The following is a 24,474-nucleotide window of genomic DNA, read 5'->3' on the forward strand; positions in this document are numbered from 1 at the left end:
TCTGCAGTGTGGGGCCAAAAATCTGATCGTCATAGGGGCTTAAAAGGCCTTCCTAACTAGGTAAACCATTCAAATTCAGGGTTAAAGGTTAAACTACAGCATGTTTAAACCTTGGCCCTGTATTTACATATTTTGGGTTTCAAATAGGCCTGTAAGATCCTTTTTGTTTAACCACAATCAGCTATTATATCGCTTTCTTCAAAGCCACCAGACTCCATTGACAAAACCAGTATTTTTACCTCACAGAATACACAAATTGCCGGTCTACTGCTGCCTCAATCTGTTAGTTTGTTTGTGTTTTTGAGTGTTTTAAATGGTTTGTTCACATCCAATTTAATATTTGTGTAACACCCAATAACACAAACAAATCAATCGATCGAGGCAGCAGTAGACCAGCGACTCTGTGTTCTGCGAGGTAAAATTACTGTTTTCATTAATAGAGTCTGGTGGCTTTGTAGGTGATTTTCACTACTGCGCAGATTCTGATTCTGACAACCTGCACATTAGTTGTTTCACAGCATTTATGTTCAAATACGTTTGGTCAGAAGGTGGAGCTACAGAGAGGAGGTCAGGTCGGCCATCAAACCTGTCATGATTCATCCTCTGGGGACCGTCAATATCCTTATTACCTTATCAAGTTATCTTCAAACAACTGGCCAACTGACGGTCACCACCACTGGTGCCGCCAAAAATGTAAAAGTTAATTTGTTGGGACAAAAGTACAAGACGGGGATCACTGCTGAAATCTGAACCAGGAGGAGAGCAAGACATGGAGACGAAGATAACCCGCTTTTATTTTGAAAGGAGGGATTCAATAAATCCCTATAAATTAAATTGAATTGAATTGAATTGAATTGAATTGAATTGAATTGAATTGAATTAAAATAAAATAAAATAAATCTGATAGTTTTTGTTTTTACTAGAATTTGTATTTAACCATAAAAGGCACATTTTATAAAATAAGAGTTTATAATAATAACATATTTAAACAGTAAATGTTTGAATGTCCTTTGAATCCTGAAAATGAAAATTAATCTAAATTTAATTTTTTTTTTTTTCAGACCTCACGGTGTGTCAGCGCGTGCGACACGACAGGTGTCATAGTTTCATGCGCGAGCTGAACAGATGGTCAAGCTAAGAGGCAGAGCGCGCGCGCACACGGTGACGCCAGACCTCGTTTATATTATCGCGAAGTAAAAGTTCACTTACATACCTGCAGAGGTACATGCATAATTTAACAAAGATGAATGTACTTCCTGAGTTTGAACGTTTTCATTGTCGATTCGGCATGAAAATACTACACCGAAAACCTTTTCTTTTGAACAAAAACATCTGAATATTCTTCAGGTAAGCGTGTAATGGAGGAGTGTGAACCATTGAAAAACTAGTCTAAATTAACGTAAACCAGCTGCTTTACTCGGATCACTATACACATTGACGTGCGCATGATATTATAGTAACAGGTGGCGTTTTCAAAAATCGACTAATTTCATCCAGTCTTAAGAAAGTGTCGCGTTAAATTCGTAGTTTTCTCAATGAAGTTCGGTGTGACGCGCACCCCGTGCTGGTGGACGGAGTCCTCGTGGCCTGAGCACAATATTGGACACACACACACACACACACTCACAGAGGACAGGAGGAGGACGTGGTGTTCACGACCAGGGCACAGAGTGTTTAACACGGTGAGCTATTTCCTATTAACTGGTGTTATTTCCTGCTGTTTCTGTATTATTTAGTAGTTTCCTACTTCAGACAACCTGCAGCCACAGCTGACATGACATTTCTACAACCAGCTCTGTGTTTTACCCTTCACTGTCACCAGCTTTTGTCCTGTTGCATTTCTCCAGATGATAAAAAGTCAACTGTGGTTTGTTCTTGCAGGTAAAGAGAGATGCAGATGTCATCCTAACTGCAGCCATGAACTTATTCAAACAGCAGAAAGTGGAGGATTTCTATGAAATCGGTGAAGAGTTGGGAAGGTAGAGACATTTCACACCCAGTATCTCCTCTCAGGTTACTTCTCAGTGTGTTAAAGTGCACATTACTGGTATTTGTGTTTGATTTAATGTAGTTTTAATGAATAATTGTGGGATATTTAATGTAAAATAGGAACCAAATAACTGATGGTTTAAAAACAGACAATGTAGTGTGTATATATGTAAATAGATAGATAGATAGAGTACTTTATTAATCCCTAAAGGGAAATTGCACTGTTGCAGCAGCATAAAGACACTCAAGAAACGGTAATAAATGAAAATAATAAAAGCATAAATAACTCAAATCTTCACTACAAACTGTGCAACTAACGGTACATTTATACATCTGCATCTATTTGTTTATTTTTTAACTACTTGAGCATTTTGTATAGGAATGTGTGGTGTATCCTGTGTTTAAGGAGGTGCAGCGCATACAAGGGAATAATTTTTAATGTTAAATGAAAGCGTGGGAAAGAATTAGCAGCCTCAATGTGACCGTATTATTAAAAGTCAACCCTGACGCCAGCGTTGGTGTGGAGAGTAAAATGAAATAACAACGATCAGAGGCTTTTATTTGTAGTAGAAGTCATAAATTTCAAAATAAAGTGTCACTCAGCATGTAGGTCCCAGCACAGAGCTGTTTACTGCTGCGCTAAAACAATATGAAAATCACTCTCAATCATTAACTGCGTGCTGCGAATGCTCCCTGTGTTTTCACCCTCCAAACTGTGTGCTTCCTCTTTGGCTGTAATAGTTTAGTTTTAGTTGGTTTTAGTTGCCGTGTGTTGTCAGGTGGAGACAACTGTTGTTGTGCACGTCGAGCTGCTTTTTAAAGGAGCCTTCTATCTTTAGCCGCTGCTGTATCTGCTCCCAGACGGGCTGCAGATGAGGAAGAAGAGTGTTAGCTTACAAGCCATTCAAAAATAAAAATAAAAAGGAAAACATGCAGCTGCACAGACGTATCGCCTTTGAATGCAGAGAAGTGCTTCAGCACATCTGACCAAAGCCAGCAGCTGACATGAAGTGGCTGCTTGTGTCTGGATGTGTGAGTGTGTGAGAGTGACAGGATTATAAATAGACTGAAGTGTTGGGAAAAATTTGAGTGAGAAGGCTGAGTCACAATCCCACCACAGCCCTGCATGTGTGATTGTGTTATTGATTTATTCTTATGAGTCATTTCGAGTGACAAGCGGAAGACTGTTATGATGGTTTTATCCACCCGTAGTCGTACACTATTTTTGCCACTGACAGGCTCAGATTGTTATTCTAAGTGTGTGACAGCATTATGGAAAGGATCCCTACAGAGAGAGACCTGGAAGATCCTTTTGGTTTAACCACAAACAGCCGTTATATCGATCTCTGCACACACACCAGACTACATTCATAAAAACAGTGATTTTACCTCCAGGAACAAAGGGGTTGCTGGGCAACTGCTGCCTTGATCTGTTAGTTTGTTTGTGTCATTGTGTGTTATGCAAATATGGTTTTGGATCTGAAATATCACTTTAAAATGCCAAAGTCATACAATAACACAAACAAATCAATTGAATTGAGACAGTGGTAGACCAGCAACCCCTGTGTAAAATTACTGTTTTTCTCAATGTAGTCTGGTGTGCTTGAAGAGAGCGATTTAACGTCTCATTGTGGTTAAACAAAAAAGGATCTTCCAGGTCTCTCTCTGTGGGGATCCTTTACATAATGCTGTCAGGCACTTAGGGTGACAAGCAGAGGATTTAATCAGCATTTGTACATTTGTTAAACCAGGAACAGCCGTTATATCGCTCTCTTCAAACACACCAGACTCCATTGACAAAAACAGTAATTTTGCATACAGCACAAGAGTTGCTGGGCTGCCTTGATCTGTAAGTTTGTTTGTTTTACAAATATTGAGTTGGATCCAAACTAACTCTTCACTAACTAACACAAACTAACTCAAAACTCACACAATTACACAAACTAATTGAATCTAGACAGCGGTAGACCAGCGACTCTCGTGTAAAATCACTGTTTTTGTGAATGTAGTCTGGTGTGTGTGCAGAGAGCGATATAACGGCTGTTTGTGGTTAAACCAAAAGGATCTTCCAGGTCTCTCTCTGTAGGGATCCTTTCCATGATGCTGTCACACACTTAGAATAACAATTGGAGTCATTTTCAGCGTTTTTCTCACTTCCTTTTTCGGGCTGAACTCAAAGAATATATCCTCTGCAGCTCTCTGTGCTTCCTCCTCTTGTGTTTCAGCGGGCAGTTTGCCATCGTAAAACAATGCAGAGAGAAAAGCACGAATCTGGAGTTCGCCGCCAAGTTCATCAAGAAGCGGCAGAGCATGGCCAGCTCTCGAGGGGTGCGGCGGGAGGAGATCGAGCGGGAGGTGGACATCCTGCGGCAGATTCAGCACCCAAACATCGTCACGCTGCACGACGTCTACGAGAACCGCACCGACGTGGTGCTCATCCTGGAGCTGTGAGTGACCGAAGACACAGACGCTTAAAAAGTCTGACAATGTCTTAAAGTATTCTGCTCATTTTTTTAACGTTCATACGTGTACCAGAGCAGGTTTACACGGTTTAATGTTCCAAATGTTAATGTTCAGTGGGCTGGAGGAGATCACATGAGCCAAATCTAAACGGCGGATGGAGCAGAGAAAGGACGACCTTTTCTTATAGTTTGGCTTTCTCTATACACTTATCCTCAGTGAACGTCTGACAGCAGACGGTCGGTGATGAGCGTCTGTGTTTCAGGGTCTCCGGAGGCGAGCTGTTTGACTTCCTGGCCCAGAAGGAGTCTCTGAGTGAGGAGGAGGCCACCCAGTTCATCAAGCAGATCCTGGAGGGGGTGAACTACCTCCACGCCAGGAAAATAGCCCACTTTGATCTCAAGGTTTGTCCGGACGGCACATGACACGCTCTGTTTTCTGTTTTGAACTCCACGTGGGACACACTGTCACATCTCTGAGCCTTAACAAAGACAGAAGGGTCAGAGGGAAGTCGCTCACTTCAGCCGTGACATTTTGTCAAAGCCACAAAAACTCAAGTCATGCTCACAGTTCATTCTTCTGAATGATTATTCTTTTTAAAAGCCTCGTCAACAACAACACAAGAGTATTCTCAGAGCTGAAGCCACCAGCAGACTGTTTCTGGGACCTGAATATCAAAATAAAAAGGAGTTTTTGTATTTGTGCCCTCTGACTGAACATCTCACAGTCTGAGGGAACGACGTGGAGCGACCAGCAGCAGCAGCAGCAGCATCATCTGCACATAATGGTCTTAAAGGGGTGTTTTTGGAAGTGTGGCTGTATGAGATACTATCCACAGTCAGGAGTCCCGGCACAGATGCTAAGTGATGTAGTGCTGTGGACGGGTTTTAGCCTTCACTTAAAAAAATCAATATCAGTTTAAGTGCTCACTATATTTAGAATATTTAGAGTATACCACACAGCCCTTTCTGATGGGGAACTGATGCTTTTCTTTTTTCCACCAGACTCCATTGACAAAAACAGTAATTTAACCTCACAGAACACAGGAGGAGCAGGTCTACCGCTGCCTCGATTGGTTACTTCAGTTAGTTCAGATCTGAACTTGGTCCACATCAGGTTAGATATATTCTATTTAGAATATTTCACCACTTCCCGTCACGCGGCCCTTTTCTGATGGGGACCTCAAGCAGTTATATCGCCCTCTTTAAAACCACCAGACTCCATTGAAGAAAACAGTAATTTAACCTCGCTGAACACTCACAGGAGTGGGTTTTCCACCAGGCTGCCAGAGGTTAGGGGATTTTTAAAGCAGCTTTGGTGTTTGATGTTTGAACCAATAAATCAGACACTTTAACGATTCTGTAATTAAATTCGTAGTTAGTAGCGGAGAAAACCGTGGAGAGACGGATTCTGCTTTGATTTTTCAGGTTGACGTTGGTATGATAGAGGTCCGGCTGGAGGTTTAACCAGGAGGACGACGCAACGAGCTGAGTAAAATACATGAGGGAGCTTTGTTCCACTAGGTGGAGCAATTAGTTTGCAACAGTTTTGCCCCTCAAAACCAAATATATAACTTAATATTAGTTAGTTAATGCGTGTTAACTAAACTGAAACTAAATATGTAAAATAAGAACAGGAGAGAATAAAATGAGGAGCAGCTGAACACGAGTAAAGAAGCTGAGCGGGACACAGAGCAGACAGACAGACAGAGCAGACAGACAGACAGACAGACGTATAAAAAATGTATAACAAATGTCTCTCTCTCGCCTGCAGCCTGAAAACATAATGCTGCTGGACAAGAATGTGCCGCTGCCAAGAATCAAGCTGATTGATTTCGGTCTCGCCCACAAGATTGAAGCCGGCGTTGAGTTCAAAAACATCTTTGGAACACCAGAGTTTGTCGGTGAGACGGGTCCATTTGTTACTCCTGCTTCATTTATTCTTATTTTAAACCGTTTGGAAACAAATAAGTAGATGGTGAGTTGATGCGAAACTAATTTTAGCTGAAAAAAAGGCCACTTAGAATAAAAAAGATCAGTGTAAATGTCACTGCAACTTTTGTTTTCTCTTTCTCTTTGCCCTCTCCAAAGCCACCAGACTCCACTGACAAAAACAGTAATTTTAGCTCAGAGAACATAGGGGGTTTCTTTGCTACTGCTGCCTTGATCAATGAATCAGTGAAGTTTGTTTGAACTTAAACGAACTATTTAAAACACAAAAGTCACGCAAAAACACAAGCAAACTAACCGATCGAGGCAGCAGTGGTCCAGCAACTCCTGTTCTCTGGGAGGTAAAATTACTGTTTTTATCAATGGAGTCTGGCGAGAGAGCGAACAGCTGAAGTTACTTGTCAGAAATGACAACCAGGGCGAGTCTGTTCGTTTTTCAGCTACTTTAACAGAGATGCATTTTGTCTTTCATCTGTTTGCCCTTCAAGCACCAGAGATTGTAAACTACGAGCCGCTGGGATTAGAAGCAGACATGTGGAGCATCGGGGTCATCACCTACATCCTGCAAGTGATCCTCCCATAGCTCAATGCCCCTTATTGCACACTCACTATCTTAACTATTATTATTATCATGGTCATACTAAAGCTTCTGTCAAACAGGAGGATAAACTGATCCTCCTTCTATGTTTTGCTCCAGGCTGAGTGGTGCTTCACCTTTCCTGGGGGAGACCAAACAGGACACGCTGGGGAACATTTCAGCCATAAATTATGAGTTTGATGAGGAGTTCTTCTGCCACACCAGTGAGCTGGCCAAGAAATTCATCAGCCAGTTGCTGGAGAAGGATAAGAAGTAAGAGCGCTCGTGCAGAACACGGTAACGACGACATATTGGCGTCGGTGGAGGTTTAAAAAAATTAAATGAAGCTTGCATCTTCTCTGAGACTAAAGTGGTAAATTTATGAGAACAAAACTTTATTTTTGTAGTTTTTTCTTGTGAATTAGTGAGTTTAATTTGACCTACTATGGCTTTTTATACGCTGACTGTGACTGTGGTAGTTTCATCATGTGGACATTTTCTTTTATTTCTTATAGGAAAAGATTAACAATTCAAGATGCTCTCAATCACCCGTGGATCAAGGTAAAACTTCATTTTTTATATTTTTTAAAATGTCTTTGTCTGCATCTTGTGGCATCACAGCCTGGATGATGGATTATATAATTCGTGAAGATGTTTTTGTGTAGTTTTAAACATTTCTGACTGCTAATGTCGATAAACGCACACACAGAAATGTGGTTATTCTGGCCAACGCGGCTCATTTACAGTCACAGCACCACAGCCGTGGGTGAGTCAGTTCAGTAGCAGAGACCTGAAGAGTGTTAATGTGGACAACAATGAACGGAGCCAAGAGCAAACAAAGTCCTGAGGCCCCAAAATGCCCCCAAGCACCCGGATTTAGGTCATCCAGCTCTAGATTAGAAAGGGACATTTGTGGAAATATATTTGATTCTCAGTATCTGCAAATGGGAGGCAATATTTGCTGAAACAGACTGAATTCTCTGCTGTAAACACACGAACATGCTCCTTTTTTAGCTTCCCGTCGGTGCCAGTGAATGAGTCACTGTTACTTAAGCCCCGAAATGAAAGGTGAGCGGTGGCAGAGCTGAGACATTTTCATAAGGGAGGCCAAGCTGAGGCCACATGGTCACTATTTCAGGTCCCTCTTTTATTAATTCACTCCGGCAGCAGTGACAGCTAAATGACCAAGCTCATCAGTATCAGTAAAATTTTCCTGTGTGTGTTTTTGTCAATGGAGTCTGGTGTGTTTGAAGAGAGCAATATAACGGCTGTTCCATGTTTAACAAATGTACAAATGCTGATTAAATCCTCTGCTTATCATTCTAAGTGTCTGACAACATTATGTAAAGGATCCCCACAGAGAGAGACCTGGAAGATCCGCTTTTGTTTAACCACAAAGAGACGTTAAATCGCTCTCTTCAAGAACACCAGACTCCATTGACAAAAACAGTCATTTTACACAGGGGTTGCTGGTCTACCACGTTCTCAATTCAATTGGTTTTTTTGTGTTAGTGTCTGACTTTGGCGTTTTAAAGTGGTATTTCAGATCCAAAACCATATTTATGTAACACACAATGACACAAACAAACTAACAGATCAAGGCAGCGGTCGCCCAGCAACCCCTTTGTTCCTGTGAGGTAAAATCACTGTTTTTGTGAATGTAGTCTGGTGTGTGTGCAGAGAGCGATATAACGGCTGTTTGTGGTTAAACCAAAAGGATCTTCCAGGTCTCTCTCTGTAGGGATCCTTTCCATGATGCTGTCACACACTTAGAATAACACTCTGAGCCTGTCAGTGGATCAAACAAGCACTTTTAGTGGACCTACTGTGATCAGGTGCAGTTGTTACAGCCATGGCAGCCTGTTATGTAGCTGCCAGTTGAGGAGATCTACCGGACCAGTTCCAAAACTTTTTGCCCTAGTCAGAATTTGAAATTATAGGGCCCAGGATTAAAGATACAGAAGTTACCCTTCAACAGCCATGTTTGGAAAAACTGCATATCAGTTTTCATTATTTGTACGTCGTTAATTTGACATTAATCTGTGCAAATGTGTTTCCCCTTCTGCCTGCAGAGCTCTGTGTTATCTGTGTTACTAACTCTCCCTTTTCTCGAACCTTAAGTCCAATGAGCACAAGGAGGAAAATAAAGCCCAGGAGCCGAAGAAACGGGAGCGCCGCCAGCTGAAGACCAAGCGCCTGAGGGAGTACACCATCAAGTCCCACTCAAGCATGCCACCCAACAACACCTATGTAAACTTTGAGCGCTTTGCCCAGGTGGTGGAGGACATTGACCAGATGGAGAGCTCCTTCGTTAGCCTGGCAGCAGCCCACGACTCCCTGCAGGAGGATATCGACGCCATGGTGTCTATATACAATGAAAAGGAGGCCTGGTACAAGGAGGAGAGCGAAGGCGTGCGTCACGATCTCTCGCAAATCCGCTACGAGTTCCGTAAGGTGGAGGCCTTCAAGAGGAGCCTGCAGGACGACATGCAGGCCTTCGGCTGCAGCCTCGCCGCCACCAGCGGCCGCTACCAGGAGAGACAGAGCCACTTCGACGCGCTGCGCTTGGAGCTCAGCAATGAGCTGAAATGGGTGCAGGAGGTGATGGGCTCCTTTCCCATGGATGGAGGCGGCGGAGGATACCCCAACTGCAGCTTCGCCACCGTCTTCAACAACGACGTGAACGAAGCCCTGAAGGAGCTGCTGAACCGCTCCTGTGGAGGAGAGCTGCTGTCCGGGATCAACCTGGAATTTGAGACCGGACAGCAAAGATAAACACTCTGAGCTCAACGTTTGTTTTAAAAGCATTTCAAATAGCAGCTGTGAGCAGGAGGGATCCACTGAGGGAGGACTGTATCACGGCCTGAAGGATCATCTTACAGAAATATTAGAAATGTTAGTACGATCCAGTTTTTGAAAACAAACTGTATAATTTACTGATTTACACTTGCATTTCAGTGTCATTTTTCGTCAGTGTTGTCGGTTTGTTGTGCTCTGTGTCGGAGATAAAGGCAAACATTGATTTATGATTTATTGAAGGGATAGTCTGGATTATTTTTAGTGGGGTTGTATGTGGTTCCTATGGTTTTACCTGCAGTAGATGATGAACATTCTCGCCTCAAAGCCGCCAGTCTTCCTTGAGAAAATGTGACCTTGCAGAAAGCAGGAGTTCGCTGTCTTACTGCTGCCGTGATCGATGAACCCAACATGTTAGTTTGGATCCAAAGTAACCGTTTAAAACACCAGAGTCACACAATAACACAAACAATCTAGCCGATCGAGGCAGCGGTAGACCTGCTCCTCCTGTGTTCTCTGAGGTTAAATTACTGTTTTTGTCAATGGAGTCTGGTGGCTTTGAGGCGAGAAAAGAGAAAAAGAAAAGCGTCAGATCAGAAAGGGCTGTGTGGTATACTCTAAATACTCTAAATATAGTGAGCACTTAAACTGATATTGATTTTTATAAGTGGAGGCTAAAACCCGTCCACAGCACTACATCACTTAGCATCTGTGCCGGGACTCCTGACTGTGGATAGTATCTCATACAGCCACACTTCCAAAAACACCCCTTTAAGACCATTATGTGCAGATGATGCTGCTGCTGCTGCTGCTGCTGGTCGCTCCACGTCGTTCCCTCAGACTGTGAGATGTGCAGTCAGAGGGCACAAATACAAAAACTCCTTTTTATTTTGATATTCAGGTCCCAGAAACAGTCTGCTGATGGCTTCAGCTCTGAGAATACTCTTGTGTTGTTGTTGACGAGGCTTTTAAAAAATAATAATTCAGAGGAATGAACTGTGAGCATGACTTGAGTTTTTGTGGCTTTGACAAAATGTCACGGCTGAAGTGAGCGACTTCCCTCTGACCCTTCTGTCTTTGTTAAGGCTCAGAGATGTGACAGTGTGTCCCACGTGGAGTTCAAAACAGAAAACAGAGCGTGTCATGTGCCGTCCGGACAAACCTTGAGATCAAAGTGGGCTATTTTCCTGGCGTGGAGGTAGTTCACCCCCTCCAGGATCTGCTTGATGAACTGGGTGGCCTCCTCCTCGCTCAGAGACTCCTTCTGGGCCAGGAAGTCAAACAGCTCGCCTCCAGAGACCCTGAAACACAGACGCTCATCACCGACCGTCTGCTGTCAAATGTTCACTGAGGAAAATGGTTAGAGCGTAAAAATGGGCACAGAATGACATGACAACTGACACAGATTAAACTTTATTACCGTTTATAGTCATTATGTTCATCATTCAGCCAACCCCTTAACATTTAGTTTTCCCTTATGTTTCTCCTTAAGCAGCGTTAAGTGTTCCTGTTAGTTTAGTCCCACTACTGTTTATGTGATTTGTGGTTTTTACAATAATAATTATAAAAAAAAGATCTCCCATGGTCATCTATTCATGACCTGAGCAGTGTTTGGTGCTGTATTTGACAGCTAACAAACTTTACTACAGAATATTTTCCTTCATAATTGGCAAAACCGGTGAAATGTGAGTGAGTGTCTGTCCCAGGATGTCCACCTCCTGCTCGATCTCCTCCCGCCGGGCTGGCCATGCTCCGCCGCTTCTTGGCGGCGAACTCCAGATTTGTGCTCTTTTGTCTCTGCATTGCTTTACGATGGCAAACTGCCCGCTTAAACACAAGAGGAGGAAGCACAGAGGATATATTCTTTGAGCTGTGTCAATCATCCAATCAGAGGACTACAGAGATTTAATGCTTTACCAGACAGGATATAACATTAAAAACAAGCTAAAAGAGTCAAAAATAGAGAAAAAATCAGTAAATTCTGAGCAAACATACTCATTAAATCCAAAAGTCACAAGAGAAGGTGATGTACTTTCCCTTGTGAGTGTCCCCCCTGTTGTCCATTGCTTGCCGTCATGCAGAATAAACTACATGACAGCTGTTTTCACAGTGTTTTTGACGGTGGAAATGATCTCATGATTCATTAGAAATGCCATTTAAAGGCGCGAATCATACTCGCAGCCACCGCGGGCCAGCTGTTGAATCGTGGAACCAACAAGTGTGTCAGCCAGGGGGTGTTAGTCATGACGGCAGCTGCCTGCACGGATCTGCTGAAATCAACACCCAGAGCGCTCCAGTGGACGCACCACGTGGAGGCAGTTACTGCTGCACATTCTGAATAGCTGGACTGGAAACAAAGCAGAACTTTTCAGAACTGTCTGTATAAGTCTGTGTTTCTGCCCAGCCTCTGTTCTTGGGCCCGGCTGTGAGGCATCTAAAATGATTTACCCGCCAAACTAGCTGCATTCAACCGCCATCTGCAGGATCTTATTTTAGGGGAATGACTCAGCAGCACACTAAACATGTGATTTGGGTATAAAAATTGATGCATTCCCCAAGTGGGAGCCAGTTAGCTTAAAAAGGCAGCATGACTGTCAGAATCCTGCACACTTAACCAGCAGGAAATAAACCACTGAGCCTCTTTGCTGCTCAGAGAACTTCAAAATGGCACGTTTGAAGGAATTTTTTGTGAACTAACGTCGGCGCTCTGTGGACATGATGAGCAAAACTTTTGGATTAAGTGATTTTTGAGCAAACAGTCAAATCAGAGGAGGAAAAAGAACAGCAGCCGTTCTGTCTGTGGTCTAAATGAATTCTGGTTAGGTCACTATTGTTGTGTGTTTTTCATTAGTTTGTATTTCTGTTTCGATTTGACATTTTGTTTTCAATTTCAGTTTGGTTTTAATTACTTTTTCAGGGGTTTTTTTATCTTCTGAAAATGTTTTTTATTAGTTTTAGTGTTTTTGGTAATAATGGGGTGTTTGTTTCGGGTTCAAATCTGTTTATTGGAAATCAACATATTCTGTTATTCTGATGCATACGTACATAAAGCAGCTTTCCTCACACTTAAGTCACCTTAACTTTGGCCTGAAGACATATACAGATCAATTACTTCCCAATTTACAATCCATTATGAGCACATTTATAATCCAAATTCTTTAGTTAGACAAAAACAAAAAACAAACAAAGACAAAACAGAAACAGAAAAGGGGGATGTGTTCACACACCAGAGTACAAACCAACTAAAGAAACTCAGTAACACTGAGATCACAGTTTGGTAACAGACTTTCTGATACAGTTTGACAATGTAATTACTGTTTCCCATCCTCTGAAGTCCACCGTTACTCAAGCACATCTTCCATAGTGGCTTATTCAGTGAGTCACTGTCTCATCAGTTCCATTTAAAATCTGCTAAATGTTGCAGCAGACACATCTCTGGTGGACGTGACTACACACAGCGGTGAGGGAGCACACTGGGCTGAGGCTGAAGCTGTAGTCAGCTGGTGCAATGAAACGGATTTACTGCATTTGCTGCAAATGTTCTCTTTAATAAAGGCTACATAGCTGCACACCTACCTTTAATAATACCTTTAATAGCCTTTAATAATGCTGGGATGTAAAGCTGATTGGTCCATTAGTCAACTGAATGAAAATTCCTCTTTGCCATTATAGATGATGTCAGTACCAAACATTTGCAGCTGCTTCTCTGCTCTGAGAACCTGCTGCTCTTTTGCTGTTTTCTCTGTCAATAAAATGTCCTTCAAATATCTGAGTTTGTAGAATTTGAGCCAAAAAAAGCTGTTTCAAGATGTCATTATTATGTTTGTCCTTATAACCTGAAGATTTGATTAAGCGGTGTAAGAAAGAAGACGACAAAAAGAATGAATGGAAGAACGAAAGAAGAGTTTAGCATGACAGGAAACAGACAGGTCTGACATCTTCCTACAGGGGCACACTGTTTGCTCTATACATACCAAAATACAGCCTAAGAGGATTAACGCTCTTCATTTATTCAAACTGTTGATCCATAATAATCTCTTCCAGTGATTCATCCAAACATCGACTGGTTTAACGGAGAGCGTTCACACCTTCAAGTGAAAGTGATGGTCTGAGGTGAGAACCAAACTCCCAGTGGCTGAATTAGATGTTTAAATGTATTTTTAAAAAGGAAGGAAGTTTAAGATGCTGTGCCATGTAGCTGCAACCTGTTCCCCGGCTCTGTCAGCCCTACAATGCCCTCCTAAGATACTGACAAACACATAAAAGCAGTAAAGGAACTGCCTCTGAGATAAGGTGGGAACCACGACTAAGGCTTCTCTGAGTCTGCACTGCTAAGATAACGACCACGTGACATTACATCACGCCACAACTTATTAACTGCACCACAAGTCTCTGTAAGAAATGATTATCAAACAAATAGTTCATTTGCTATAATTACCTGCTGATGACAAACACCGTGTTTATTCTGTAGTAAGTTTTCACACACATGGAATCTGTGTCTTGGTGTTTAAACATCCCCGTCGTGTCACACCCCTGCACCGCTCCATCCTTTCATGTTGTGCATGTTTTTCTTTTAATATTTAAAACATTGTTTCCTATTTAATTGTCAGTTTTCTATTTCACTGCCATACTTATCGACGTGCACTACTGGCTTTATCTTTCTTTACATTCCTGTTTCTATATATGCCTACATCTTATACTGTTACGTTCATGCAGTAAGCTGAAGCTGAATGTGATACTGGAAAAGAGAATTGAAAGTAAAAAGCAGCTACTGCAAGTCCAGACACATAAATAAAAGATTCGATGTTAGAATATATGAGCTGTACAGTTTGTGCAGGAATGAGCCAGATATCTAAATGTGGATTGCACAATGGTCTCAGTGTAAAGTATATAAATAATATGGACAATGTACATTAGAATTTGGTCAGTTCTTCCATAAACTATCCATTTTTTTACATTTAAAAACAGACTTATTACACTTTTAGTATATTTGTTCATATTCTCTTTTGTAAACATTTCTATGTTTCCCTACACACTACTTGTGTTTTTACTATTACTGTCTTTTGTTTATTGTAGGCACCAACATATCAAGGCAACTTCAACATGTACTGTGGGGGGGCACATGTCAAACATTCATCGGACTCATTAACTTGTTCTCAGAATTCTGTCAGAGTTCTAGAATTCTGAGTTCTGACTTCGGACGGGGCTCTGGAACCCTTTTTGGAACCCTGTCGGAGTTCTAGAACGCTGACAGGATTCTGTCATCCGTTCCAGCCAACGGTAGAGAGCTGAGTTTAAAGTGGGCCTGACAGAACTGTGAGGTTACAGAGCTCACCGTGATGTAACAGTGAGCTGGCAGTATTGATCACCTATAGCTGAAACCACTGAGCATGGAAACCCTTTGTCTGTGTGGGCGTGAGTGACTCGGTGAGCACACACACACACACACACACACACACACACAGGCTGCATGTATGCATGTATGCATGCAGAGAGACAGGCAGCGAAGCGATCAGACAGACAGGGGGGCGGACAGACGGGTCCCCACGTCACCGCCCTGGGCTGGGGCTCGGCTAGGCGCTGAGGGCTGAGCACAGCGCTCCTCGGACCTGATCGCAGCGGAAGGTACGGGAGAGGCGGGCGGAGACATGGACGCCCATGCACGGCTCTGGCTCCTTTCACAATAACGTTGTCCGAGCGCACGGATATTATTGACCGAAGTGTTCATGTTTCTGCCATGAAGCACAGCTAGGCTCCTGTGAAAGCACAACGCGAAGAAGAGGAGGCCCCTGACAGTTACTGGTGAGCGAGATTTTTATTCCAGCTAACGTTAGAAAGTCTTACAGTTAAGCTAGCAAGCTAACCTGCTGTGGCGCTATGATACAGCAGATAAGGCAGACAGTTAGTGGGCAAACAGCACCGGCTCCTCGGAGCTGGTCTCTTTGGACAGGTGTGCACGCTGCTACGACTTCTTGCCCCACGTATTACCCTCCTGTCACACCTGCACATCACGCTGTAACGTCTGTGTTTAGGTGTTTTAAGCTTTGCTAGCTGAGCGACGAGAGGAGAGCTAGCTTCCGTTAGCTAACCTAGCGTCAGTTGACAGCCGACTCTTTTTGGGTTTGTTGCAAAACAAACTGCCAACAAAAAAATACCGTTTTCCACACCCAGGCAGGCTGCTGGCGGCGTGACTCATGTCCTACCGGGGCTTGTGACATGTTCGCCGGTCTCCTGTGGTGTCAGAGATTTGTCAAAGTGTTGGCTAGCTGTTGGAGAAAGCTGCCCTCCTAATCTGACACACCAAGCAGGTTAGCAGCTGAACCAGCTGGAACTGTGGCTAACTAGCTGTCTCCTGTCACCTACCGTTTGGTGGGTTAGCTGTGTTTCAACAGCCCCGAGCTACTGTGAAAACGAAACCAACGTTAGCACGGGCCGTTACTGGCTGCAGATGAGTTGCCTTGTTAGTTAGCTAGCTAGCTAGCTAGCTAAGCTAAGGTGCTAGCCGCTCATAATAACACTGTGGTCGTACCTGTCAACACGGTGAAGGCGTGTCCGAAAGAAGTCTCTCACCTTCAGGACAAACTGGGGCAAAAACACCGAGGCACTACAACCAGCAGTAAGACATGATGCTGACATGATATTGCCTATTTCTTACACAACCAGGTGCAGGGTTTACAGTGGCTCAGACTAGATATTCAGGTGTATCTACCTGGACACTGATGGATTAGGAGCAGGACTTGGGTCCAAACACATGAGACATTCTGGGTTAATAGATGCATTTTGGTGTGCAGGCGTATGTGGTTCTGGAAGAAAGCATAAACCTTCAAAACCACCTCCTCTCAAACATCCTGCCTGCTTCACCGCTGCTTTTTATATTTCCCCACCTGCCGTGTCTCATTTCTTGGTATTCTAGCTGTGCAGAATATGGGTAGGCCTGTCCCCCTGAAAAACAAAGGAGATTTTGATCTCACTGTGACTTTAATGTGGTTAAATAGATGATATATCTTCTATATATGTGTAAATCCCCATCGCCTGTGCTTCCATGACATTACCTTTCTGGACAGATCAGGTGATCTTTGCTTGTGTTTGGCTTGGCAACAGTTAAGTGACCAAAAAAAAAAGGTAAAAAATTGGTAATTGTTTTGTTTCTTGGCTTAGAAATCCACAGTTTGGTAATTCATGTTGTGATCTGGTCCTGTGATTGGCCCATTGTTCGGTATAAAACTGTCACAACAATGCTGTGAGGTTTGCCGTGCTTTAGGTAGGATTGTCGCTGTTTTGGTGTCTGTATCTGGCTTAAGATTTCCAAAAATGGCACCAGGTGCTGAGCCTGAAATTGCATGTTTCCGACTGTATTTAACCCGACAAGAAATCGGCAGACTGATCGCACAAAGGCTGCCAATTCCTCCCACAATCTGTTTGTTGGCAGATCCGTGCTCTTGTCAATCCACCTGCAGTTTACTGCTTCCCTCCACGGTCATTTCAGCTCATGTTCACAAGTCAAACGGATCAGTGCAGGTCCGGCGCCGTGTCTGAATGGGGTTTTATTTCTGCGGCAAGATAAAAGGCTGCAGTTTACATTAATTGCAGTAAATCTCATCGGCGTCTTGTCTGTGATTGGTTGTATAAACCCTGCAGTCCATCTCTTTAAGCTCAGTTTTTGTTGATGCTCTGAAGCGGTGTTGATCCCAGCCTGTGGCCCTTTCTGAGGCTCTGGTGGTGTTTGTCTCGTCTCGCATTGTTTTGGAAAGTTCAGCAGATATCAGAGGAGCACTTGTCGGTACAACGTAATCAGGAAACCTCACAGCCTCGTTCATCAGCTGCATTGTCCTCCAAATTAACGGCGTAGTCCAGAATAAAAGATAATGCGGGGGATTGATTATTGCTGGTGAATCCTCAGGATGTGTTTTGCAAAAGATGTTTGGTTGCTCAGGTAGATTATTCACAAAGCGGGAGAGTTGCAGTCGAGATGTTTCTAAATGTATTTGGATGTTGGCCACACGGTCGGCCACAAGAAGCATGCTTTTTGTTTTACATTCATCGATTTCTGGAGAGCAAAGTTTGGACTTGACTTATCAGCGACGCACAGGTGGACACACGTAGTGTTTACAATAGTATGGAGTAAAAGTACGACTAAACACAAATCACAGGAGGGATCAAATGAAACGTAGTAATTGTGAAAACTACTTTGATAAACATGATGAAGCATTTTTAAAACCTGTACTTAACCAGGGTATTTTATTAGGAGCAGTGCTCTCTAGTTTAATGATCTACACCATCATTCACTGCAGCACTAGTGAAGCAAACGTTAGCAGGTCAGTGTGCATGGTAATATATAATATAAAGTATTTAGATAGTAAGATGTTATTTTACCTTTCAGTAAAATCAAAAATTACTTCATTTGTCATTTTATAGCTTCCCTAAGATGGCCTTTGCTTTCAACATATTTTTGTGCAAATAGTAATAACAAATAATTATTTTTCATACAAATAATTTGCACTTACACATTCACACATTTTCATGATCAGGAGGAGGAGATGAAGAAAATGAGGAGCTGTTGAAGGTGAACTGCATTTTTCTCAACCTCAAAACATAAAATTGCTCAAATTGACATACAGTAATACAGTAGGTTTAAAATAAACAAGTCCCTTTTAAATTTAGACGTCTTAAAGGTTTTATAATTTCATTCCTTGTAAGGTTTGTCGGCCGATACTAACAAAGCATGAGTCAGCACATGATGAGGCACTTTAAACAGCTTCTGCACAGAATAAATCAAATTTCACGTTTCAGTCAAGCCACCTTTAAATAAGAAGTCACAGTCTCTTTTCGGTTAAGTAAAGTGTGTGAGCTTCTACGGACAGAGTTGCCTTTGTGCACTTACATAGCGCCAATTTGGACAAAGTGTGACAAGTGAGGAAATTGCCGCAACATCGATGATAAATGTTTAAAAACAGATGATGCACATAGTTGCATGTACGTACTTTACAGGGGATTTTCAAGGAGCTTTTAACCACATGTTAAGTTCCCATTAAGTCATTTTTATCAGAGGAAATGCCTTCAGAAGTAGGTAAAGATAACCTGGACCATCTCCTGCTATCATGTGTTTTGTATTTGGTTTGTATTTCCCTTGATTACCTGCTTTGGTAGCACATAGGTCCATTTTAAAGGTTTCTTTGTTCATCTTAAATCTTGTAATCATGCTCTGAAGAAGCAGCTGGAAACTGCTGATGGCCTCAAACTGAAGATTGTTGTGTTTTAAGTGTTTTTATAAGAGATAAAGCTGGTGTGTTTTAAGGAAGATGCTGTTCACCTCCTGGATATTAACATTTGGTTTGATGCTGGTGTTTTCAGGACTGATGGCTCCAGAGTGACATGCCATGGCTTTAATGATCCCCCTGGTGAAACTCAAATGGCTGGAGCACCTAAACAGCTCATGGATCACAGAGGACAGCGAGTCCATCGCCACACGGGAGGGAGTTTCGGTGCTCTACTCAAAGCTGCTGGCCAACAAAGAGGCCGTGCTGCTGCCCCAGCAGGTGCCGTGTCTGAAGGGCCCCCAGCTTCCTGACTTTGAGCGTGAGTCCCTCTCCAGCGATGAGCAGGAACACTACCTCGATGCTCTCCTCAGCAGCCAGTTGGCCTTGGCCAACATGGTCTGTTCTGACTCTCCCTTCGCCGCTGCCCTGCGCAAACGTGTGCTGGTGCTCCAGCGCATCTTCTACGCACTTTCCAACAAGTACCACGACAAGGGGAAGGTCAAGCAGCAGCAGCACTCTCCAGAGAACAACTCTGGCTCGGCCGACCTGCACTCTGTCAGCGAGCGGCCGCGCTCCAGCACCGACGCCCTCATCGAGATGGGGGTCCGCACGGGCCTCAGCCTTCTGTTTGCTCTGCTGCGCCAGAGCTGGATGATGCCTCCTCCGCCGAGCCCTGGTGGGGGTCCTGGGGGCAGCATAAACTTGTGTAATGATGTCATTCACACAGCTATCGATGTGGTCAGCTCCCTGCCGCCCCTCTCTCTGGCCAACGAGAGCAAGATCCCGCCGATGGGCCTGGACTGCCTGGCCCAGGTCACCACCTTCCTGAAGGGAGTGACCATGCCAAACTCCGGGGCGGATATTTTAGGGCGTCGGCTTGCCTCGGAGCTGCTGCTAGGGCTGGCCTCCCAGAGGGGCTCCCTGCGCTACCTGCTGGAGTGGATTGAGATGGCCTTGGCTGCATCAGCCGTGGTCAGTACGATGGAAGAAAATAAGGTGCTACAGAACCAAGAGGGGCTCATCGGCTATGATTGTTTCATGAACATCCTCATGCAGATGAGGCGCTCTTTGGTAAGGACATCTTCACAATACGGGTGTTTTCTTTTAAGTAGCTTAATAACTCAAGCCAGCATTTTTATGCCCTTTTGCCTGGAGGCTTTTAATTTCTCTGTCAAATGGTCTTAAAATGCTTCATGGACTATTAAATTAGACACTAATCATTTGGGAAACTGTGGAATAACTGTGTGATAACTGACACCACTGACTTTGAGATAACCAGTAAAACATGAATCATAGAAGTTTTCCTCTGATGTTTGGTTCTCTGAAATGTATGGTATGAGTTTGGCTGTGTTTGGCTCCCATCAGATTTAATGGTGCTCAGGTAATTGAATTGTACGAGTGAGTGTAACGTTAATATTTTCATTGTTCAGACGCCGTGTGTGCTTTTAACACTGATCTGTGTGTGTGATTGTCTCAGGGCTCCTCAGCTGATCGCAGCCAGTGGCGAGAACCCACACGGACCTCTGATGGCCTCTGCTCATTGTATGAGGCAGCGCTCTGCCTTTTTGAAGAAGTAAGTGCATCATATGCTTTAACATAACACCTCAGCGTGCTAATTTGTAAGAGATGAGCTTCTTATGTAAAACGGAGTTTCTGTAGCTGTTACCTCACCAGAGGCTTCATTTTGACCAAAATATTATTTGCTCGTTTAAGAAGTTTTGATTCAAGATTCAAAATGTTTCCCATCGCTCTGGTTGTACAAGCAGTCGTGTGAATTCTTTGGCCTATTTATAGAGCAAAATATAACATAACATAAAAAGCAGAATATGAGGTATGACATTAAGAAAAGGTATAAATGCAATAGAGATACGTGTGTGTGTGTGTGTATATATATACACTAAATATGAAAATAAGAGTATAAAACTGCCAAGCATAACATCAGCAATGATTATTAGACTAGTCGATCGACAGAAAACTAATTGTCTAATCGCTGAAGTCCTTTTTCAAGCAAAAATTCCCAAATTTATGTTGTTCCAGGTTCTCAAATGTGAAAATTTGCATTACAATAAATTGACTGTATCATCAAAGCCGCCAGACTCCATTGAAAAAAACAGTAATTTTACCTCACAAAACACAGGACTGTGTGTGACTGTGTGACACCAAAGCGCTCTGTGAGGTAAAATTACTGTTTTTTTCAATGGAGTCTGGTGGCTTTGAAGATAACGTCTATTTGTGGTTAAAGAAAAAGTATCTTGTCCAAAACGTTTTGTACCGATTGTGTGCATATATCCAATAAATAGAATGTAAAACTGCCAAACATCAGATATAAGACAGAGAAAAACATTTATGATACAGGTATTGATGTGTTGGAGCCTCCTGTCATGTTTCCCTGGTCTTCCTTGGTGAATGTTTAACTAAGTAATCAGTAAACAGAGACAAATGATTATTCCAAAGAGAGAAAACATGTTCTTTAAACGTGCCCTTTTTCTTCCAGGTGTGTCGAATGGCATCAGACTACTCTCGCACCTGCGTCAGTCCGGACAGCATACAGACCGGCGAGGCGCCCGTGGTGTCTGAGACCTGTGAGGTGTACGTGTGGGGCAGTAACAGCAGCCACCAGCTCGTGGAGGGAACGCAGGAGAAGATCCTGCAGCCCAAGCTGGCCGCCAGCTTCGCCGACGCACAGACGGTGAGAGAAAACCGTCCACGTAGAGCTGAATGTCTGCACATGTGGGTAGAGAGGAAACATCTGTGGTCATGAGTTTGGAAATGAATTCTCTAAGGTCTTGGCAAATGGACTTGTTTACTCTCAAGGGGATAAACAGTTTTTTCAGTGAGTTGATAAAAGGCCGTTTCTCTGCTCAGCGTCTGGTGTAAATCTGGTGACCGTCTGCCCTCAGAGTGCGTGGTGTCCTCTGACCTTTGACCTCAGGTGTGCAGCATGTTGAAGGTAGCTAGCTAACTGCTGTACCTGCTGACCAGCTACTACAGAGCAACTTTAGCACAACCTGCAGAAAGGAGATGGACCCGCATACGATGGGGGAGTTCTTAGCCAGATAAAGTCCTCTGGAAATTAACAGGCATTAAATAATCCTGATCAAAACATACAGTGAAAGTTAAGGTGAACAGCTGGTAAAAGAAAGCAGATGAATGAACTCTGTTATCTTTGTTTTTCATAGTTAACGTTCTTGAATCTCAGTCTTAAAAAGCTGAATGAACCCTGGTAGATGAGTAGCTCTTTAAAATGGAGGAGCAGACGACATCAACATGTTTATTTCCCTTAGAAACCCCCCTTTATAAAGACAACAGACAGCCATGAACCATAAAAAATCACATATAATTTTCTCCCTATGGAACTTTTGTTGTTGTTGTTGTTGTTGTTGTTGTTGTTGTTGTTGTTGTTGTTGTTGTTGTTGTTGTTGCTGCTGCTGTATCTTTACATTCACATCTTTGTGAATCAGTGTCAGGTGGTCTAGGTGGGGCTGCGCCTGATCAGATTTTCTCCACTACAAGAGCTTGTTTTTGCCGCTGACAGGCTCAGAGTGTTATTCTAAGTGTGTGACAGCATTATGGAAAGGATCCCTACAGAGAGAGACCTGGAAGATCCTTTTGGTTTAACCACAAACAGCACACACACCAGACTCCATTCACAAAAACAGGGATTTAACCTCACAGAACATTGGACTGTGTGTGACTTTGTGACGGCAAAGTGTTCTGTGTGGGGAAGAAAATACTGTTGTTGTTAATGGAGTCTGGTGGCTGTTTCTGGTCAGAAAATAAGGATCTTGTCCAAAAACGTTTGTACCTATTAGTCATTTAGACACTAAAATATGTACAAAGAGGTTTAACACTGCTGTTCTAATTTGATATGCACTTTGCTCTTTGGGTAATTTCCGTAGATGCTGTGAACAAAAGGGGAAAATCACAAAGAAATATGCAGGAAATTGAATAATAGAATATAATTGAGTATCAGAAACAGTGGTATATGGCTGATGGCTCTTGTAATGCGCTGTCTTGTGATGCGCTGCAGCGTCGCCACCGTGTTATTGGATGCCAGTTTGTCTCAGAGACACTCAGACGACGGTGTGTGAGAATGCTGAGTCAGCCTGCAGTCCTGCCCGACACTCAGACACACAACTCTTCCTCCTCTCTCCGCAGATTGAGGCAGGCCAATACTGCACTTTTGTAATCTCTTCCGACGGCTCGGTCCGGGCCTGCGGAAAGGGGAGCTACGGCCGCTTGGGCCTCGGGGACTCTAACAACCAGTCGACGCTCAAGAAGCTGACCTTTGAGCCCCACCGTGCCATCAAGAAGGTGTCGTCGTCGAAGGGCTCGGACGGCCACACGCTGGCCTTCACCACGGAGGGTGAGGTGTTCAGCTGGGGCGACGGCGATTATGGAAAACTGGGTCACGGGAACAGCTCAACACAGAAATACCCCAAACTCATCCAGGGGCCACTGCAGGGGAAGGTAGGGTCTCACCGGGCATTTGAATGCAACTTGACATGGTATTTTATGGACATGCCACTAAAGCTGGAAGGATTCATTGCTGATTAAATTAATTGCCAAATATTCGCTGACTATTTTAGAAGAAAAAAATGTCCAAATTCTCTTAATTCAGCTTCTTAAATGTGAATATTTTCTGGTTTCTGGCCTCCTCTGTGAAAGCAAACTGAATATCTTTTGGTTGTAGACAAAACAAGACATTTGAGGATGCCATCTTGGGCTTTGGGAAACACCAGAAGACACCAGAGTCCATTAACAAAAACAGCAATTTTACCTCACAAAACACACACTGTGAGGTAAAATTACTGTTTTTGTTAATGGAGTCTGGTGGCTTTGAAGAGAGCGATAATAACAGCTTTTTTTTGGTTAAGCAAACAGGATGTACAAATATGTTTTAACTAACTAACTAACCCGAACTGTGAAAATTAGCTGCTTTTCTTGGTTTTGCATAATAATAAATTGAATATACTAAAACATCTGAGGCTCCAGGATATTATGATGGACATTTTTCACTGTTTTTCAACCAAACAATGAATCGATTCATCGAAAAAATAATCTGCGGATTAACTGGTAACAAAAATAACTAGACACAGCGTCAGAAACCGTCATGGTGTCAACATTTAGAAAGAGACTCGTGCTGGTTGATCGCTGTAATTATCTGCTGCCTCCAACTCTGAAAACACAGAATAGAAAGTGAAGGGATGCTGGTGTTTCTTGCTGGTGCGTTGATAAAGTGCGATCATGTCTTGTGGCAGGTGGTGGTGTGTGTGTCTGCTGGCTACAGACACAGTGCTGCAGTCAGCGAGGATGGAGAGCTGTACACATGGGGAGAGGGCGACTTTGGAAGATTAGGTAAGCTGCTTTCTACTCTACACACTGAGGATCTGGAGCTCAGTGGTCAACGGACCCCTTTGGAAATGGCTCTGCTAGTTATTTAGTA

At 43.2% G+C, this 24,474-nt stretch overlaps 2 protein-coding genes across 4 annotated transcripts in view; both read left to right on the top strand.

The window, feature by feature from the left end:
- Positions 1-1,613: 1,613 nt before the first annotated feature.
- Positions 1,614-9,981, top strand: dapk2a (death-associated protein kinase 2a). Its single transcript, XM_070834448.1, has 9 exons — positions 1,614-1,682; positions 1,882-1,979; positions 4,215-4,436; positions 4,715-4,853; positions 6,223-6,352; positions 6,887-6,962; positions 7,096-7,248; positions 7,491-7,536; positions 9,097-9,981. Exons 2-9 carry the CDS (start codon positions 1,918-1,920, stop codon positions 9,748-9,750), a joined length of 1,482 nt encoding a protein of 493 aa, XP_070690549.1. The 5' UTR covers positions 1,614-1,682; positions 1,882-1,917; the 3' UTR covers positions 9,751-9,981.
- A 5,443-nt stretch (positions 9,982-15,424) lies between these two features.
- Positions 15,425-24,474, top strand: part of herc1 (HECT and RLD domain containing E3 ubiquitin protein ligase family member 1) — a 78,730-nt gene continuing 69,680 nt past the window's right edge. For all 3 annotated transcript variants that reach the window (XM_070830829.1, XM_070830844.1, XM_070830834.1), the window contains exons 1-6: positions 15,425-15,573; positions 19,123-20,099; positions 20,506-20,601; positions 21,523-21,717; positions 23,187-23,498; positions 24,290-24,386. In XM_070830829.1, coding sequence (XP_070686930.1) covers positions 19,149-20,099; positions 20,506-20,601; positions 21,523-21,717; positions 23,187-23,498; positions 24,290-24,386 — 1,651 coding nt within the window. In that variant the 5' untranslated portion in view covers positions 15,425-15,573; positions 19,123-19,148. The remainder of the gene's footprint in view (positions 15,574-19,122; positions 20,100-20,505; positions 20,602-21,522; positions 21,718-23,186; positions 23,499-24,289; positions 24,387-24,474) is intronic.

Source organism: Pempheris klunzingeri, chromosome 1, assembly GCF_042242105.1.
Source record: "Pempheris klunzingeri isolate RE-2024b chromosome 1, fPemKlu1.hap1, whole genome shotgun sequence".
In the NCBI taxonomy this organism is placed as follows: Eukaryota; Metazoa; Chordata; class Actinopteri; order Acropomatiformes; family Pempheridae; genus Pempheris; species Pempheris klunzingeri.